Source organism: Haliotis asinina, chromosome 8 (genome assembly GCF_037392515.1).
Source record: "Haliotis asinina isolate JCU_RB_2024 chromosome 8, JCU_Hal_asi_v2, whole genome shotgun sequence".
Lineage (NCBI taxonomy): Eukaryota > Metazoa > Mollusca > Gastropoda > Lepetellida > Haliotidae > Haliotis > Haliotis asinina.
In genome coordinates, this window is record NC_090287.1 from 56,810,963 (window position 1) to 56,832,943 (window position 21,981).

The following is a 21,981-nucleotide window of genomic DNA, read 5'->3' on the forward strand; positions in this document are numbered from 1 at the left end:
AGTATACTCATGATAGGCAGTCAACGTGTTAAAGACAAATTATAATTTTAAATGTACACACGGTCATTGTATTGCAGGTGCCATTTTGCTAATTAAAACCTGCACTGGTGCATGTTAAATATGGCAGGTTGCACCTGGTGCAGTTAACAACACATCCTCCAACATCTTATATCTGTCATTGTGTGCTTGACTGGGAAGCTAGGAACTGCAAGTGATGTGTGTCTACCCGTATGACTTGTTACAAGCAGAAATATTTGTACACTCATAAATCAGTTTCATAGCAGTAATCATATACTGAGGGGAAAAAATAAGGGGTCGCATGAAAGCACAAGTGTTTCCTTATTTGTTTCCATGTTTTTGTCACAAGCTTTGTATTGCATAGCTTGTAAAGAAACCTGGAATACAAAAAAAAAGAACACTTGTCTTTCATGCGATTCCTTATTTTTTACCATCAGTATATAACTGAGATTTATAAATGCAGGTAAAGCAAAACGGAAACAGAATCATTCTTAGTTTATCATCACTGGGTCAGGTTCTGTTGAATGTATCTGGTACTGAGTGCTTGCTTTCGAATTGGTATGTATGTTACTTTTTAGAACTGGTGACATATCATGGTGCAAGCAAATGGCTGATTGTGCAACCAAATATATAAACTAGGTTGCACTCAGTAAAGGTACTAAAACAAAAGTCGAAATTGTGCCCTGTAATTTTGAGTAAAATTGTAAAACTGATTTGAACTGAATGCACAGTTAAACCCCACCTGTTGTAACTTTTACTGTTATATACATTTTTTTAATAACCCATACGGTGAAACGTAACTAGTGTCACATATATCATATCAGCACATATCACTTTTGCCTAGCAACCATTGTTTCTGTATTTCATCGTCTGTGACACCACCATTGAACAACTGAACTTGAAGTCGTTGAAGAGGGCCCTCGCACTTGCTTAACATGTGTTTTACTATACAAATGTTCATGAATAAACTGAATAATAAAGAAATCTCTATGTACAATCGGTCCACCCCTAACCCTTGGATAATGTATGGGTCACCTTCTATCAAAACAAAACCTCAACATTTTCAGGTGAAATGCTATAGAACCAATTAGAAGCTTTCAGACAATTCTCCTATTTGTTCAGTTTGTAACTACCTTCAAAGTGATTACGTTGGCTTAGTAGAAATATAATCACCTTCCCTGAGGCAATTAATGGGGAGCCATTTCACTGTCTACATCTTCTCTGTGGCACCACATGGAGAGCCAATGTAATGTCTACACCTTAGATCCATAGATTTTATGTTATCAAGGTTACCAATTACTTTTTATCAAAATATGTGTGAAGATAATTAGAGGTCATATTAAACACGGTTTGGAATCTGCATTTACAGTGTTAAGCTGATTGGGATAGTGTACTTCCAGATCTTATAGATTATTGGTCACATTTTAACAGGGAATGTTAACAATTCCCCTTCTCTATGTCATTTGATTGTGAAGTCATGGTTATAACTAACAACAATGACCTGCAAAGCTTTGGGATGGGTCTTTATTGCAGCAGCATTTTGAAAGCCAGTTCTGATTAAATGATTTACCATACTTGTGTTCACAAACTGATGAAAACAAAAATATTTTGGAAACTGTTCATGAACTTGAATAGCAAATTGTGTATCTTAATGGTGATTACCAGCTACTGACTTCCAGAGAAATCCTGGAATTAATTCCATGCCAGAAGAGCTCTTAGAACTCCAATACTGAGCAGGCCGGTGTTAGCTGAGTTATAGAAAACCCACTGGTAGTGATAAGCTGCCATTCCTTTTGTATTTGATGTAGCACACAACCTAAATGAAGTACTGACATGTTCAGTTTCAGCATCATTATATTTGACTTGAAATCAATTATGTCAACAGTGTTTAGGGTATTTATCACAACAAAATAGGCGAATGTGTGAGTTTAGTACCCAAATGGAGTATTGATCCCAAGTGTTTGCCGTGACAAGTGGACGCTTTACCCACTAGCTACTCCACTTCCCCAAAAATAGAATAAAGAGTATGAAACACCGGTAATTCAGAGTGGGGAGAACCAAGCAGGTTCCAAGACCATCCTCTTTTCTAATAAAACCCAACCATCCATGCCGATTGTCTCACTTATGTACATCTCAGAAATGTTACATGACTAAAACACTTTTTGCAGGTAATGTCCCGTCCTGTGTTGATAGTGTATCTTATATAAACCATTATGAATTTGTTGTTACTTGATGCTATGTATGATGTTTGTTATTATTATTAGATTTATGTTTCTACTTTGTCATATTAATGCATTTTGCCAAGTAAAAACTAATAAACCATGTCATCACATGTCACACATTCATTCATATTCTTGACTCATCTGTTTTTTTCATGTTCTTATCATGTTCCTCTTTCATTTTCCTATTACGTCGTTCCTTTTTGTATGATTTTGCCTGGAAAGAAGACATTATAAATATGAGTAAACACACATACATATATAGTGATGAGCATTGATACATGCAACTGGGATACGATGATGTGTTAATGAAGTCAGCAAGTCTGACCATCCAATCCTGTCAGTCACCACTAACAACATGCAATGGGTTGCTGAAGACCAGTTCTTACATGGATATTCAGAGATACTCTTGAGTAAGTAAAATTTAACCAAGTCCATTGCCTAGAGTGAGTGAGTGAGTTTAGTGTAGTTTTATGCCACGCTCAACAATATTTCAGCTATATGGCGGCGGTCTGTAACTAATCAAGCCAGGCAATCCAGTGATCAACAGCAGGCGCATCAATTTCCACAATTGGGAACTGATGATGTGTGTCAACAAAGTCAGCGAGCTTGACCACCCAATCCCGTCAGTCGCCTCTTATGACAAACATAGTCGTCTTTTATGGAAAGCATGTGTTGCTGAAGACCTATTTTACCCCAGACTTTCACGGGTAACCTTCAGTGAATATGAATAGGGAAGTCATACTTTTCTCTCTGACACCTGTTTTGGGGGTTTTACCTTTTCAAGTAAGGTCTAAGGTTTTACTTTGAATAAGATAGATATTCCTTGAAGTTTTACTTTGAATCATAAAGACATCCTTGAAGCTTTAATTCAACAAGTGTCAAATCATTACCATCAAGATATTTTTTCACATGTAAAATACTAAATTCCTTTTGCTCAGCTTGCAATGGCACACATCACATCAAATTTTGTAACCCATTGTTTTCTAAATGCTTCCAATTCATACTAGGGATTCCACAGTTATATTCACTGAATCAAATTACTTACAAGACACGTAAAGCTTCTGTGAAAAAAGTAATCATTCCTTCTTACAGTACTTCATTACTTGAATTCGTAATGAAGTTCATGCAAGGACCTTATGAAATTAGGATTGTATCTAAGCCACAGTTGCAAGTGATAACACATGTTTTGAGACAAGAGTGTTTCTTAAAGGTCACATGAAACCAAAACCTCAAACATAATTAAAACACAGTTATCACTTGTTCATGATATATAAAATGCATTGGTGATTGTAAAAAAACAAATGAACAAAGTTATAAGCATATAGTCGCAAGTCAAATGTGCAATATTTTGTTTACCTCCCTTGAAACGAAGCAGCCAAGATACCGAACCCAATCAGAGCCGGTGGGTGTGCACTCATGTGTAACGACACCTTGTTGCTGGCTACTGGCTCATTTGCCGATACGCTTAGCCAGCTCTTTGTTTATGACTTATAAGCCCGATAGGTGTTAATTTCAAATTGCATGTTGTCAGTGATTGAAGTTGTGCATTGCATATTGTCATTAGCAGACAGACAGGCAGACATATAGATGTCAATAAACCAGACATTGAGATTTCTATATGACAGAGTCTGCTTTTCACAATCAACATATTTTTTTATGTGACAAATGAGATTATTTACTTGTTTGTGTACACAACCAAGATTAGACGCCTCTCATGTCCTCATACTCTGGGCAGGCATACTGTTTCAAACTCTGGGAACCTACTCACTGAACATGCCTTAGGAGCGCAGCATAGTTGTTGAAACCACTTTTTACCCTGAGTGCTAGGGGAAAATTAGTGAATCGTTTGAACTCTGACTTTGCAGGCTTTTTTCATCGCATTTTTGTTTTCAACTTAATTTATAGGTTGAATTGGCATATTTGATGATTTGTTTCGGTAAGTGCATACCAAAAGGTATCAGAATCTGCAAAGTTGTGTTGTACATTGCATGTGACCTTTAAACTTTTCTATTTATATGTTGCAGTATAACAAGTAAATGCATTGTTCTGGATTCTAGTGGTTAGAACCACAAACAGAAAAGAGATGTTTACCTTTTCATTAAATTTCTTCACCCGTCTGTCCAGTTCACGAATCCCCTTCATCTTTCTGTCAAGCCGCAACATACCTCTTGCTACAGGACAAAAGAGAAAAATGTATCTGATCAAACTAATCTGACTCTTCATAGGAAGTTCACCTTAGATGGTATAAAAGACAAATGAGTTTGAAACACTACAGTCTTCTGGCATGTTTGACTTCCATGTTCCAACAACAGGGATTGGGACAGTGAACTTTGAGAATTGGCTATGTTCAGGATTATTAGCCATTTTCTGAAATGGAATGGGCCACTGCCCTTATATCAACAATAAACTTCCAAAGTTTCATTGGTCATTTTTTATTCTAATGTGCAAAATGGCCCATGGCCCCTGCCTTTCTCAGTCTCTGCAACAGGATGAATCCTTTTCTAGCCTTCATCACAAATTCAGGGAGCATGGTTTTATGACCTTTCAGCAATGGAACAAGGGGCAGCATAATGGGTTCCACTTAATTTAATTATGTTTGGAATTGAGCATGGGTCCTCATCAGATTGCACACGTCATAGAGAGAGGGATACAGTAACTTGAAATGTATACATAGATTGTGGCATAATTTAAATATATTTATCTTCCGGACGTTATAAACGAGAAAACAAAGCCATCAGTATCCCCTACAAAGGCAAAATACTCTTCATGAATATGTCTACTAGCTATCATAATGTCAAATATTTTGGCAAAGTGGAAGGAAAATATAGAAAATATTTTATTCAGAATCCAGAACTACCGAAAGGCACACAACCAGTACACCACCAGACCAATCAATGTGCCAAGTTTGAGGAAGAAATATGAAAAGGTTTTACAGTTCTCCTCTGGAAAAGAGTGCTATCACCAAATTCAGTCAATCAAAATGGTTGCCATGGAAATGCAGAAATACATTTTATTCGGAAATCCCAAACTACCAAAAGGCACCAGTACACCACAAGATCTATCTATGAGGCCTGGTCAAAAAGTTCTTAAGCCTACATAACTTTACACTGGTGACACCAGCTGATCTTAGGGGTGTTGTTGGACAGTGTTCATTATCAGCATTTCCAGTTATTTTACTCAAATAGATCAACTAGCTTGAAAGCAGCAGGTCCTTGAAACACACTGGGGTTACAAACACTGCCTTCCAACATACCTTTTTTCTTGCGTTTTTTCTTTCTACGATGCTCTTTCCGGCTTCGTGTTTTAGCTTTAGACTTGCTACGACGTCTTGCCTGCTTCTTCACTTTCTTTAAATCTTTGCGAAGTTTCATTACCTGACTGTAAATGTACTTCTGGGATTTTAATAGACTGGATAAGTCTGTCAAGTCCTTTGATGTCTGATGTTAATGAAATGCAAAAAATGACATTCACGTTAAATTGTTAATGAATGTTGTAGCATTTAATTTTCATTGCATGAGGAATTTATCCCAGAATTGACTTTTAAGACGAATTCATTCACTCTGACAGTTCTAGTGAAAACTCATGTTAGGTGGAGGTCCCAAAGGGAGATAACCAATTTCAGTAGTGCTTGCCAACAACTGATCCACCACAAAGCAGTGAAATGAGCATTGTGTCATAAAACTGAAATAGTTGTGGATTTCATCACACAAATTTATCATTACCAACATAATTTGATAATATGCAAAATGTCATTAGTAATCATTCCACCCTGTTCATGGCTATCATATCTTTACTGAATGTGTAATCAAAAAGTGTAAAACAGTAACAAACTTGGGATGTATATTAAGGACATTTTCATAAACACGTTTGATTCTGAAAGTGGCATTCTATATTTTGAAAAAGTACTAATTATACGGAAGCAGGGATAGAAATGCAGTTTTTGCAAATGGTGACATAGATAACTTAGGTGTATCTTTGTGAAAATAAGTGTGCCCATACTTTTTGATGAACCGATCACACTTACAACATTACAATAATTTCAAGCATGAGCAGCGACAATATGTTCATCATTTTCATCAAAGACTTAACAATTTACTCCTTCACTCATGAACAAAGTGATTTTGTTTACCATCTCAGCACAACTTAGCTTTCTACAGACAGAATATATAGTTTTCCCATAGGTCACATTTGAACCACAAATCATATTTCTTGTGACTACCTGTTTTGAGGAATACTGTGTCTGTTTAATTTATTATTATGAATGACTTTACATTAAATGAATCATGGTGATTATTGTATAATTTTAGATGAGCTGCAGGACACTGAAAACGTTCCATCAATGCTATTTCATTACCAGGCCATTACCATACCATGAAACACAAGTTCATCACAATTTCGATCACTGGGAAGATAAAAAAATTGAAAAGAAATTTTGACCAGATAATGGCTTTTGTTAAGCTGTGCCTGTCTGCCAATGCTGAATGGCCATATTCCATTAAATTACCTGCTTCCCCTTCTTTAAGCCCTTTCCATTCCCTTTTGTTGCTCCTAAAAAATTGGCATTTAGCCGTGAAACAGCTTCTTCATAGCGTTCAAGTTTATGCATGACATTTATCTCCTTGATTTCCAGGTTGTGCAGAGCGGTTAGCACGCTGCGGTACACAGATGCCAATGTCTGAATCTTGGTCATCATTTGATCCTGAAAAGAAATAAATGCTCTAATATGTTGGTGCTTTTTCTATACAAACTTGAACATAAAATAATGTGAGATCATGTAATTAAAAGTATATTGATAAAGCACTCAATGACATTTGATTCATACAACATGTTCAGCTTGACCTGAGCTACTCTCCACTTGCATGACTCAGGAGGTCAAATGGCACAAACAGCAGGTCAAGTTAACTTCATTAAATAGGAGAGAAGAGAATGTTATTAATGTTGCTTTCATGCAAAGCATTCATGCAGCGGAAACATGAAACCATCTGCAGTTTTCATTTCATCGAAAGTTAGAATATTGCTGACAATTTCTTTACACACAGATGTAAAACGGCAGCCTTGTCTCTGCTGCTAACAATCTACTGACAAAGGTGCACCCCATCACAATAATAGACCTAACCAGTTGGGACACAGTCCCACAATTCATTAATATTAATTTGATCAGGTCAAGCTGAACAAGCTGTACAAGGTCAAAACAGCTATCCTGTCACATGTTTCTTCAAGTGATCCCAGAAAGTTCTATTTTCATGAAGGTTTCTCCTACTTAGGTAATTGACAACTTTCTCAGGTTAGTAATTTGCAAAATATTTCACTTGACTTCCTCTCTCTCAAATTCAGTGGGAATGAGTTGGGTTCAATGCTGCAATGAACTTATCCAGATGTATATCACTGTTTAAATTCTGATGAAATCTGATGTCTATCAGATATAAGAATTCATGCTGAAATTACACACTGAACATTTAACCATTATGACATCAGGCCTGTAAAACATCAATTCTCCATCAAAGATTAAATTGATAAATGTTATGGGAACAATGTTAAGTTACTGGGTACCAATGACAATGTTATGTGACCAAGCTATATAGGATCCACTATGCGTTCCGGGTGAAACGGTATACAGAGTTTTTTGTAGAACCAAGGTATTTGTCCTTCGGTTCAGTATACCATAATGGAATGAAAGAAATTTGGTATTTTCGGTTTTTGCACTGCCATTTTAAAAACCTTTTTATAGCTTTTCTAACATGTATAGAAACTGAATCATGTTATCCAAATCTATGCGGACGCTTTTTCTAATAAAAATATCTGTCCAAACATGCAACACCTTCTGTAACTGGGTACACTATCAGATTATGCAAACACATCATTTGCATTAATGACGAGTTGTTACAATATCGTAGGTATAAACTTCCCACTGGGTTTATCCAAATAGAATAAACACAAAACTGATCTGACACATAAAAAACCCTAATAGGAAGCCTCTCTTCCACACACACTAGTGGGTTGTGTTTGAGGGTTTGACTCAAACATGTTGCTGGTTGTGTTTCAGCACCCTTTTCTTGCTTTTTTTGACACTGTTCCATTTCATTCAAACTAATATTGAATTGGTTACATCAATGTAAGTTTCAGCATGTCGTTTAAAGTGCCCATTACGTGCACAAAATGTTTACCTATCAGCACAAATTACCTCACCATGTTTCTGTATACATGTGGCTATCATATTTTAAGGTGTTCCCATACTTTCTGTTTGTAGCATTATATAGAGATAACCATCAAAGGGCAGTTTGTCCAGTGAAAACATGTACAAAGAGACTAGGGTTCTTGAAAACAAAACATGAACATCCCTTGTGATCTGCCAGATCTGCTATCCTTTTCTCTCCAGCTCTTATATGTTAATTTACTTATTTTAATTGATATAATTTATATAATGACTGTTTTGTTCATTCAAAATAACAAAGATCATGAATGAGTTTTCCATGTTACTAAACAAGGTAAGGTTTAGTTTGGTTCTTGTCAATTTTCTGCATTGTGTTCCTATTTCACATACCGAACTGAAATGGACCGAACTGGAGGCCTTGTACCACAATATGTACTGAACTGTGGTGAGAGTGTACCGTTTCACTCCTGCTAAGCATCTTTAAGCCTGAACAAAGCAACACGTCATTTGGGATTACACTTTCTCAGTACACCAGGGATTTTTCAAATTAGAATAAAAAATGGTTCAATAAAATTTTGAAGATTACTACTGATAGAAAATAGCTAATAATCCTGAAAATGGCCCACTGGCAAAGTTCTCTATCTCAATCCCTGGTACACAAAGGTCATGGGGAAGACTACCAGCTGTCCGAGTTCCATTTTTGTAGTGGAAGCCAAGGTGGCTGAGTGGGTTAGTTACTTTGTGAACTGTGATCAGGCGCCTGACTTTGAGGTGTGGGCTTGAATCCCAGATGTGATTCAACCCAATTAAAGTACTAGAATCTGTACTTTACTAAGAAAGAGTAATCCCAAATATACTGTGTTACATTTGACCACTTACTAAATGGCATTGCATATTCATGGCTCTAAGCATCCTTTTCAAAATGCAGTGTAACCTATGAACTATCATGATTATAGCTTACTAGAGAGAACAGAAATAACTAGACTCAGTCTCTGGACAAGTGTTTAAAGATCAAAAACATACACATATCATGTTGGATAGTGTCAATGGAGCTATTCTCCTTAACCTACCTGATCAGACTTCAAAACCTTGTAGTTCTGTTTGGTGTTGAGATTGGCCTGTGCAAGAGTTTCAATGCTTGCAATGCTCTGCTGGTGTGCCTGTTGAATCCCTACAAGATCCTTCAACAGAGAGCTTAGCTCTGTCCTTGTCTGAGACATGTCATAGGTCACTTTCTTGTTTGCTTTTGACATCATCTCCAGTTCAGACTGAATTTCTTTCATGGCGTTAGTCCTCTCAATATTATACGATGACTACAATGAATAAATATCAGCATTTTGAGTCCACAAGTCTTCATAATGACAACACATAGACAAACACTTAAAAATGCAGGGTTTCATCTTGCTTTTCACAAAACTAGCACAATTGGCGCATGGATTTGAGAAAGAACAGGAGCCAGTTTATGACCTCACCGCTTCAGCTCTACAAGAAAATGGTATTCAGGTGTTCATGTCAGAAATGAAGTCCCTATACTTCAATCTTTGGTCCTGGAGCATCTGCCTGGAGAGCAGAAGGTTGCGGGTCATACCAAAACATGCTAAAATATGGTAATTGTTCCTTGCCTAGGTTGGCTCAGAGTCAGTAATGTGTCTGATTCATGGGGTATGGGGTATTCATGCTTATCTCAGTGAGCTAGCACTATAAAACCAGCTTAAGTCTGGGCTGGTACAAGCAGTCACACATACACATACATGCATACATACACATCATATGAGCGAATTATTCTAAGTATGATGTTAAACCTCACCTCACATTATCTTTGGTCACCTTTAATCTTATTTCTATAAGTATTACTACCAATCCAACCATTCACCCTTAATTTCAAACAAAAAACAGTATCAAGCCCATTTTATGTAATCATGGCAACAGAACACACTAACTTTTTCTCAAAAACATGATCTTACCTGAGGATTGATAATTTTTTTAATGTTTGCTCTCATGTTCTTCACAGCTTTTGTTAGTATCTGAAGAGCATCATTGATAGTTTTTCTGTGAAACTCTTCTTTTGTTTGTCGACCTCTCAGCTCATCAGTTCTCTCATCAATGTGTCTAAGTTTGCTCTGAAAAACTGTCAATTCTCTATCAATGGACTCAAGTGCCTCTGCCAGTATCCTTTGATTCTTTGTAATTTTGAAGACCGTTGGATTCATCTGAAAATATAATTGAGTCCATGTATCCAGTTAACAAGACTGAAATATTATTTCAGCCAGTAGTCACTTCCACCCAAACCTATGTTTTGACTACTCTTCTATGATTCTGCTTTAGAAGACAAGGTGATGTTAGCACTAGTGATTGATAGTTTGACATTGTATTAATATAAGCTGTTGTAGTTGTGGTTATAGCATTCGAATGTAAATTTGACCCTGGTTTGATTCCCCACATCGGTACAATGTATGAGGCACATTTCTGGTGTCCCAATGTAGGAAAAAGTTAAAAAGCGTAGCAGATACGCACCACAGCAATGGTGTACGGTCTTAGAATCATTTATGGACATATGTATCTGAAACGTATTGCTTTATTGTTCATTGACCTGTTTACACAAGAGTAGCAGTGTTGTGGTGCATATATGAAACAAAACACGAGATTACTTACATGCCATTAAATTCCATTCAGTACTCTAACTTTTCCCAGTACTCTTATATTGACAAAATAAGGCGTACGTACTCCTCATGTTGAAAAATTATCTGGAGCCCTGTTTGTATTCCCTACTCTCTCTGTTAACATTTGTTCACAGAGTGAGTGTTTTGTGTCATATTGTGTCATATTCCAAAAACACTTTGAAGTAAGGTAATCACCTTTGAGTGAGTGAGTGAGTTATAATTTAACGTCACATCATAATATTTCAGCCATATCGTGACGAGAATAAACATGATTATACAGAACATGTAGATATTATAAAACCCGTCATCAAAGTACGGTAAAATAACTAGAGTATCACAATTCGAGTCTAAAACTAGCATATGAAGTTAAAACTACAGCACAATTTGGACAATACATAAGATAAAAGTAGGCTATAGATCACCAACAACTGAAGGTAGATCACCATACTAGGAACCGAGGGGACTTACGTTACTTTAGCAACCTGCATGGCCCCTAGCTGGATTTACACCATCCCCTCAGCTGCTGGCGATTGTAGGAAAATGTCATCACCTTTGAAGGGATTAGGAAAGGCAGGGATCATGGGCCATTTTGCACATTAGAAAAAAAAAATGGCCCATTAAAATTTTGAAGTTTACTGCTGACACAAGGGCAATGGCCCATTCTAAATTCAGAAAATGGCTAATAATCCTGAAAATGGCCCATTGTCAATGTTCTCTTTCCCAATCCCTGCCTTTCCAAATTTGCATAATTTCATTGTAGTATATATACATTTTCAGCTGAGGTTTCTGTCAGATTGTAGTAAAATGCTATTTTAGGGATGAGAACTTACAAAAGTATGGTGTAGCATGGTAGCCTTAAATACTTGGCAGTAGTCCTGCAGGTTTGGAGAAGGGCCAGTAACTCTAAAAATGGAGAAAGACCATTGATGGCTACATAAAAATTGGTTAAATTTATCCCAGCATAAATCAAGGAAATTACCTCTGTTCTTGTTTTCAGTTCTGCCACATCCCTCATCAGACTTGCCAGCTTCCTGTCAATAACTGGGGAACTGCCACCAGAATCAGAGAACTGTCGCTGCAGCTCATCATTTGTCATTTTGATTGAGGCTACGTCTGTAGATACTTTGTTCAGTTTTGATGCCAGTTCCATGATAACGTTCCCCATCTTCCCCTCACCCTTCAGAAGTTCCCTAAGTCTTTCCTCCATCTTTTTCTCATTTTCCCGAATCTTCTTCAGGGCCCCTTCTTTACCATCACGAACTCTTTTCAACAAATTTGTTATCTTACCCAGCTCTTTTTCATGATTTTTCTGATTCTTCTTAATATTTTTAAGATCCTTCTCCTTCTTTTCCTGCTCTCCAGTTTCCTTTTCCTTTTTGGAGTCTTCTTGCTTTTCATCTGATTTGACTGAAAAATAAATAATTGTCATTCCAAGTGTCACTTAACAAGCATTCATAAGGACAAAGATCCATTTTATTGACACATTTCAGTTATATTTATTCCTGTACTAGTTTTGAAGGCAAGGTGAGGATTTTAATGCTAAGGAGATCGTAAGTCCCTTACATATAAACCTAAAGTGCGCTTCTCACTATATATTAGGTCATCTTGTCTTCCCAGAAAAAACGCATTTGAGGTTTTTTGTTTTGGAGGGACAGGTTTTAGTTTTCATTAGTAAGACAGCTTCCCATGTTTCACTTTTCGTTAGCAAGACCACTTCCGTGGGTTTACTTTTCCTAACTTTATATGAACATCAACATTCAAATGATACATGAGTATTTTAAATCAATCGAAAAATATCACAATACAAAGCTTTTGTGAAGCCGGATTGGAACCGCAATTCTCTCATCCGTAGGCAGACACTCTACCGCACTACCTCCATGAAGGTGGAGGGGTTAAATTACCTACTTATAGTTACTGTTATTAAATTGATTCTATGCGCACTTCAGTAATTGTTATGTAGCTTCATTAAATGATCATCTACATTGTAATTACCCATCATTGACGGTATGTATGATAGAGAAAACACTTTTCCTTGGTTTTGGTAGACAAAGTAAAACCCTCCCCTACCAGTTTTACATTGTCTACCAAAACCTTGGAGGCTTGTTTTCTCCTATACTTAAACACTGGCCCATGAGCTAAGAACACTTTGTGGATCCTGAATTGAAAGTCAAGACAAGTATTCAGGAAGTGCTGGTAGCCTTACCTTGTGGGATAACAAGCCCTCTGGACGTCATGAGTAAGCAAGACTTCCTTACTTTCATATATCTGTAGTATTTACACTTTATGAGGAATTCATTTTGACATGCTTTTTCGCAGTCACCCAGCTCTCGGCCTCTTCGGATCACCAGCAAGACTCTATTGCTTTTAATCAACTTCCCTGTTTTACTTAACAGTACAGACTTAGGCAAATCCTTATCTTGTCCAGGGAAATGTTGAACATCTTTTCCTGTCTTCTTTTCTTTTACTGTTGCTAAAAACAAAAGATGTAACACTTATCAGTAGTCTGATGGTAAACTTACCTCACATCACTCTGTAAGGGATTGGGGCAGAACTTTGACAATGGACCATTTTCAGGATTATTAGCCATTTTCTGAATTTTCATGGGCCATTGCCCTTGTATCAACAGTAAACTTCAAAATTTTCAAGGGCCATATTTCATTCTAATGTACAAAATGGGGCATTTTGCACATTAGAATGAAAAATGGCCCTTGAAATTTTTTTAATTTACTATCGCGATGCAGGGTCATGTCTTGACTGTATAGGACCGCATCGCGGCTCTCGGCTAGGGTACACCTACAGAATACCAGATACATGGCATATTGTTTAATGTCAGGTCTCCCTAAATCTAACCCTAAGGCTTAACGTTACCCTAAACCTAAACCTTACTCTAACTCTAACCCTAACCCAAACCAAAAGTAAGATGGCGATGGTATTCTGTAGACTTGGGCGGTGGTTCGGGACGGTTGGTTGGTGTCCGGTGTAATGCATGTGTACAGAACCTGTGTATACTGGGCACCTGTATACCCAATGGGACTCCCAAGGACACGTCCAATAAAAACGAATTTGAAACATATATTTGGAGAATTATGGTCCTGGATCTGCGTACGGCTATGAAATTGCCTCTTTCCGCTTTGACATCTAACATGTATGTTACAGCATTACAGGTCAACGTCAATATGTCAAAGCCAGAGAACCGGTTCATGTGCAGCCATACAGCGGATACAGCTTCTAAAGAAGGGTAGGGTGGGCGGTGCACACTTCTGAGAAAGGGGGCACACTTCAACTTCACCCGAATTTCAATGGTCATGGTCAGTTAACACGGGGTGGGGTGGAAAGGAGCATCAGCCAGGAAGCAAAATCCCAAACGTATTGAACTAAGATGAAACCTTGACGTCACCTCCATGCATCCTATTAAAAACTAATGTACGGCGACTACACGGCAGTGTAAGGAGTTTCAGGTCTACACCTGCTCAAAGTGTTTCTTGGTGCCGTCTGTTATCTTACAGCTACTTACCAGCATGTAGTCCTTGCAAAAGGAGGAGGAAAACCAAAAGACTTATGTTTGTCATTTGTGTTTACTCTTGCTATCAAAGTAATCCAAACATGGCTGTGTTATCGTATTTTACCACCTCAATCGGAAACCGGAACTTCGAAACATGTTACGTCACACTTTTCCATTACGTCACATTGTCGCTATATTGTCACAGAGCCACGTTAAATTTGGCGCCACAGTGTCTCGACTCGGACTAAACGGGTTTTTGACGATGCGACATGTAGTGCCAGCTTGTTGTCTGCAACACAGCTATCCTTAATTTACTGGGAGTTCAAAACGATAAATATGTGCAAGGGAATCGAGAACCTTTGTGATTTGATCAATCAAGCTGTTCAGTCCAGGATTTAACCCTCTGGATGCCACAGGAACATATATGTCCTTCCTCTTCACCCCTCACTTGTAAGTCCAATAAAATTCTAGATATACCACTCACATATATATACTTCACAGGTTTGAATTCTGTGGAAAATTCCGTTTCTTGATACCATCCGCTATCATCTCAGACCAAGCTAAAGTACTTAAAATTGCTTTTCAAAATAGACTTCATTGTAAATGTCGCCATTTTCACCTTATCTAAAATCGCGATTCAGAGCGTTATTTGCTGTATGTTTTGAAATGTGAAAATCGGATAAATACTGTGAGTGTTGAATCTCAAAAATAGCACATTATTGATCACTGATATCAAGTTTTCATGTAACCAGTAACGATAATTCTGAAACTTCGCCGATGAATCCATTGGATGGTGTTTACAAAATCCCGTTTCCAGAAGGCCGGTATTGAGATGCCGATTACGTCGCTTATATTTCATAGTCAGCTGCAAGAAATGCATCATTGAATTCCCCACAAATCTTAGAATAGAATTACAAATGGTCTTTGTCACCAATACCAACTGTCTAGCTAAAACGAAACGAAAGATACTAGGTATGAAAACGAACGCTGTGCTCGAAAGACAGCACTTGTTTGAAATGTAAACAAAAAAAAAAAAATCCGATATTACACTGCGTAGCATTTTCGGAGATTTTCCAGCATCCAGCCGTGTAATTATCGCTTACAATGGCTCAATACGCATAGCGGAAGAGTATCGTAGCAAAAATAGCAAATTAAAAATAGATACAATGCAATCATTTGATAATTCATATGAAACTGTCAAACTTTGAGTGCAGCGTGACGCCATGAATGACGCAAAAATGACGTAGAACGACAACGGTACTTACCGTCATTTCTGGCTTTTTCCGTCATTTACAATGTAAGCTATAAAAACATAGAACAATACACAGATAGTCAGAATAATTCTGATTACTTACATCTCTCATTTATGTACAAAAGATCCCTGAATCAAGGAAAAAGTCCTCATAAAATCCTGTCTACCCATGTCAGCGAAGCCGCCATTTTGAAAGAAATCTGTCATAGGTACTGATCTCACACGTCAACATTGTTGCACATATTAGGCAATTTCTTTGAGGTGAAGGTCGGTTGAACAAGAGAAAACACAATGGCCATATCAGTCCGATTGCACTTTCAGTACTGTGATGTATATTTTGCGTATCGTTCAGACATTTTTTTCATGAAACTGATTTCAGTATCTGCATATACCCATGTTCAACATCAAAGCATATGTGGATATAGGGTATGCGTTTTTATTCTTTGAAAGCTTTTGATTGAATAATATTTACATGGGGAATTGACTCAGTAAGTGTACTATACCACATTTTAAGCCATTACACAAGTGTTAGAAGATCACACGTAGCCATTACTGCAACATGTGCTTTAGTTCCTGTGATGTACAATATTCAATACGTTGGGACAAATATTGCAGTTTCATATGAACAGGTTAATAAACAGCGATTTAATTCAATCTTATAAGTAAAACTGTTAATATTAATGAAAATGATTTGTACATTGTATGAAACGTATAGGCACACATATTCAAAAGACTTGTCTTCTTCATTGCATTGGTTTGTGTCGTTTTTATAGACAAAATAGTTATGAAAATTGACTGACCAGGTGCGAGTTTGACAAAATCGTTTTATGATTCATTATCAGTGTTTCAGATAATAAAGTCAATTCAAATTAAAACTTACTTTAATGGCAGAATATCTAACTCAAACAATAATTATACCAAAATTGTTTAAAAATATATAAACCAGGTCATGTCTTAATTTGGACAAACCTTACGTCCATATTCTAATAGTTCCATACTGAAAATTGAAAAAGCGATCTCTTTGTATCTTTCATTGCATACTTATGAAGTGAAATAATTACATAATCATAAGGAGGAAAGTGTATATCCTAAATGAATATTCAATGAATATTCAGGCGTTATGAAATTTTAATTTACGCTAAATTGATGCCAGACAGGTGCGCGTGCTGCTCACAATAAGATACGTAGTAAAACCGTCTAATTGTTGATATATTCAGGACACTATTTCAGTGGTAAAGCCATTCATTTTATGTTTTGTCTAGAAAGTGTTGTATTCTGACACAGAAGCCGAGATCTTTTACACACTGAGTGGAAATTAGGTTAGAAATATACTAATCAGCAAACCAGTGCTTTTTCCGAGGTCACAAAATACACAAAACATGCCATGACGTCAACAAAAATGTCGTATTATTTTCAGTTATTTCATTACATTTGAGGATGTGTCTATTACTCCGTTAATAATGATGCAAAATTAATTAAAATACATACATACAAACAGTAGAGTATGGGAATGCAAGACCTAAATTATGAATCGGATTGGGACATTCAAATTGCTATTACCTGCTTTCTGATGTAGTACATTCAATTTGGTATCTTTTCTTATAAATTGAAAAACTCCCAGATGGTATCCGCTCACCTTGGGGAACTTTGTATTGGAATAGTTTGGTTCAGTGTGAACAAAACATAACGAAAATATACTGTCCGTATCCACAGCAATTTCTCCCCATGTGATCGGAGTTACATTGACCTAATGTAAAGCATAGCGGACTTATGCCCCCTTATCTATATACGTGCATGACCTCTCTGTCGATTTTGACGTCATAGAAGAAAATCGATTTTTTACATTTATTGAGGGTCATTTTTTATTTTGTACGTATGACGTTATGCATTAGCACATAAATCCACTTCATATACACTTATGTCATTCAGATATCAAGCTATATTTTCTTCGCTCACACTTTACGTTAAGATGACAAATTACAAAAATCATAGCAAAGTGCTTTTATCGTTGCACGATAAAAAACGGAGAAATGTACTGTTTTTTAACGCATACAAAAGTTTTGGACAACATTTAGCAGTGTCTATTTCTCAAACTTCTGAGGTCGTCGCAGTTATATATATACCAACGGATAGGAAATTAAATATTCTACAGTTGTGTGTAATTTTATAGCCGTACGCACATCCAGGACCACGCAAGCGCAATTCTTGCACAACGCTCACTTTTCAAACCTTACGAAAATGTGCGCCTGAAAAAAACAACTCGGCATCTAGGGGGTTAAACTACCGGGGCCGTATTTCCTCTAATACGATCCTGACGCTTGTTTTTTTCAACTGACTTCCATGCAAATGTATAAATGTTGGGAAATGTATACACCCAGTGCTGCTTTGCATGGGAACGGAGGTCGTTTCGTACTTCTTTTTCAAAATAATAACACATATAGTCTTCAAAGTTGGTTCTCCTCAGTCTATTCGACCGCCATCACTTTATACCTCATCCCATTACGTCACCATTTCCTACACAGAAACTATATCTAAATCAACTTGAGACTAATTATCATTGTGACAGCGGTTTGCTGCTGACTGACGTAAATGTCACAAAATATAATGATGACAGATTACATTATTAAATAGAAAAATGAATGTTTTACATGTAACAGAAAGTCCTTACACCAGAACCAGTACCTACCTACTACAAAATACATACGCATATTGTGGGGTGTTGGTGGTGAGTGTGCGTGCGTGCGCGTACGTGTCCGCGCGTCCCCGCTCAAGATCCGCCCCTGAAATGCATTTCTCTCAATAATCAACCCTCGATGAAGCTACCATTACAATATTAGTTAAACTTATTAGGATGTGTTAGAGTTATGCAAGAGTTGTCTCCCTTAGACCGCTGTATCGTTTCTGTTTTGTAAAGATGCTTTTTGAATTACCTCCCCTTCATGTCGATGCTAGAACAAGCAAGGAAATTAGTGAGATTAAAATTAACACATGTGCAAAAAAATTGGCAAAGGCAGAGGCCAAAACCAAACCAAAGATACCGGACATTTTGGGTGCTCTCAGGGAGCGTCTGAAGTTTTCACTCTACAATCTTCATCTTTGTTGAACCTTGACAAGGCCGATGGGGGATTACAACAGTCGCCATTTCGGATCTTAAATCGGACTGTGTGGAATTAGAGACTGACGTCATGAAGGTCAAACTTCTGGACAAACAGCACGAGCTCAAAGATCACATATACTCTATGGGGTAGAGTATAAGTGAAACCCCGTCACAAAACTACTCATTTCGGCATTTAATTACCTTAAATCGATCTTTTTGATAACAGTGCACAATTCTCTCCCGCGAACGAAATTTCAACCAATCAGAGGGACGCGCCTCTGTGACGTAATATGAGGTACATACTTGATTGGGTGCTGTACATAGTATCAGGGAGATTATAGACAGATTGTTGTAGATTATCCCTAATAGTATTCATGAACATTTACGGGGGTAGATTATCTTGTTTGTAGGTTGTCTAAATGAAAGCCAGCTCTATGTTTTCACAATCTTCTGCCATTTAGCCTTGTCACCTGCTTTGCTTATTTTTCGAGGCACAACTTATAATTATTTTCATAGACGATTCCGCAATAGTTATGTCGTTCTTGTAGTTCTGTCATGTAAAATCAGTTTGGTCATGATTCAAAAACATATTTAACTGCGGATAGGAAGTAGTTTTGATCTTTTTATTGATGAAAACAAAACACAATCTAACTGACACTCAAACTGACTTGAGACCGTGGCACCACGATTTTGAGAATGGCGGCGCCTACATTTGCCAATCAGCGAATAAATGCAATTTAGGATTGTTTTCACCAAGTTACAAAATCAAAACTACTTAGTTCCCACTGGTAGTAAAATATGTATTTGATTGATGGACAATAGGATTTTGCATGACATTGCTTATAACATAACAACTTCACTCTTAGAAGCCAGGTGGGGGTCAAAATGATACGGCATACAATATTATTAAAAACTGTCACTTCGATCACAGCCTCCCGCGCCCATGGTCTATGTACGTATATGTCACCAGTTACATTGGCCCAACGTCGGATGCTAACGTTGGTCCAACGTAATCGTAACCGTCGGATCAACGTTGGCCCTACGTTGGATCAACGTCTGTTTAATTCCCCAGACCCTCTCACCTACCCTGAAATGTTTGTACAAACTCGCAATGCTATCACATAAGTTGAATCCACTCTCCCTGTCCATGCTGGACGGTCCTCTGGACAGATTGCTGTAGGCTAAAAAGTTTTAAAGCGTTTCTGAATACAATGAACAATTTTCAGGTCTATATATATCACAGAAGCGTCACAACAATATTAAACACTTGCTAATTTTCAAATTGCTAACCAGTAGAGAATTGGCCCTGGAAAGATTATTTAAAACATTAAAAGTTTTCTGGACTTATACAACAAATGTTAACACCATGGACAAGAGTGAGAGCAGCAAAACAGCCTCCGCATTTGATGTACCACAATTCATTTTCTTGGTGTCTGAAGTTTGGTTATGACAGCAACAAAACAACAACAAGAACCCCCCCCCCCCCAAAAAAAAAACAAAAAAACCCCCCAAAAACCAAAAAAACCCAACCAAACAAAAAAAACAACAAAAAAACACAAAAACCAAAAAAAACCAAACAAAAAACAAAAACAAAACAAAAAACAAAACAAAACAAAACAAAACAACAAAAAACAACAACAAAACCCAACCAAACAAACAAAAGATAATTCTGGTTAAGATGACCTTAATTTATTTCTTAAGTTACAAGTCCGAACTTGGCAGGGCAGCCTTCTATTTTCTGTCATCAAGAGGACAGGACGGGAGAGGGAAAGAATCACAGGTCTTTGTCTGTATCAAGGTCTGTTGTTGGGCTTTGGCTTCTGAATACAAAATGACCTAAACATCTAATGGCTTCACGAGACATCTATGTATTTTGATATATGCTAGCATTAATTACTTTATGAAACATCAATGAATGTCTGGTGTCACTGGATCGCCTCCGAGGAAGAAATCATTATGTTACAAGTGTTCCATGCAAAATCCTTTTGGTCATCAATCATTTACTATAACTAGTAAGTAGTTTTTTTGTACTTTTAACTCGATGGAAACAAATCTAAATTGCATTTTTTATTCTGGAAGCGAGGTAGGTCTGAAAGTACCCGATTTAATACACAGAGGTTTCCACAACGCTCGCTTCACTCTCACAAACAACATATTTAGCACCAACTGAGGGGTCCGGTGGAAATCTGTTCACGGTGACACCATCAATCGACACCTGGAAGCATTTGACGGCAACACAATTCGGCATGCATATTACATGTCTTTGTTGACGTCTGGAAATCATTAACTTGACGTGTTTCTTACACATTTTATATACAACTACCTGAAAAGCCTTCCTCACATGACGTCACTGCAGTGCTCTGACCACAGAGTTACACTACCCTGTCAGTGGTTTCGTTGGCTGGCGAGAGCGAAGCAGAATATATTTTGGCAACTTTTAATCGCTCGTTGATTAACCACACGTTGTTTAAGAATGAGTTTGATGTTCCGCTTAAAGAGGAGGTAGAAAGGCTGAAAAAGAAGAGGAAAGAGCACATGCTACGGAAGACGTCACAGAGGTCAAAAACTCTCAAGGACAAAATGCCAGACACCAACAAGGTCAACGCAACGAGGACTCGTCGTTGGATGGCCAGAGACCACCCACTCAAAGCCGAGGTAAATTGCCTAAGAGACGGAAAACTATATAATAATCTTTGGATAGATTCCTTGGACAGTGACTCCATGGAGTGACAGTTGATGATTGGAACAAACCGAAAAGTAGACTTGGCAGGTTACTTTGGAAATGTGGTCATGTGTAAGTCTGGGTATGCTACAGGAAATGTTTGGTTTAAATCAGGCTGATATTGATGAGGTTCATTCTTAGGACATATCGGGACACTTTAAACAACTGATAATTGTTTGTGACAGAGTTATCTCCTTTCAAATATCACGAATAAAATCTTAACCTCTTTAGTAGCATTGAACTCAGCTCCATTTAGACTTTCGTGCTCACAAATCTTCGTTTTCCCCGGGTCAGTTGTTCACAATGTTTCCATTGCGCGCTGGATCAATTCTCCAGATACTTAAAGCGGTATTTTAA

At 37.4% G+C, this 21,981-nt stretch overlaps 1 protein-coding gene across 1 annotated transcript; it reads right to left on the reverse strand.

Moving 5' to 3' along the window:
• Nucleotides 1-2,364: 2,364 nt before the first annotated feature.
• Nucleotides 2,365-14,620, reverse strand: LOC137295307 (uncharacterized protein MCAP_0864-like). The gene is made up of 9 exons (XM_067826622.1): nt 14,566-14,620; nt 13,268-13,521; nt 12,031-12,423; nt 10,356-10,601; nt 9,462-9,704; nt 6,745-6,939; nt 5,490-5,677; nt 4,332-4,407; nt 2,365-2,454 (listed from the first exon to the last, which is right to left on the reverse strand). The coding sequence occupies exons 1-9, from the start codon at nt 14,618-14,620 to the stop codon at nt 2,365-2,367; spliced, it is 1,740 nt and encodes a 579-aa protein (XP_067682723.1).
• Between the last annotated feature and the right edge of the window lie 7,361 nt (nt 14,621-21,981).

Coding starts and splice junctions, on each gene's coding strand:
- LOC137295307 (XM_067826622.1), bottom strand. CDS start 14,620: ATGACAAACATAAGTCTTTTGGTTTTCCTCCTCCTTTTGCAAGGACTA. Junction 12,424..13,267: donor TCATGACGTCCAGAGGGCTT/GTTATCCCACAA, acceptor GACTCCAAAAAG/GAAAAGGAAACTGGAGAGCA. Junction 10,602..12,030: donor AACTGAAAACAAGAACAGAG/GTAATTTCCTTG, acceptor TTATATTTTCAG/ATGAATCCAACGGTCTTCAA.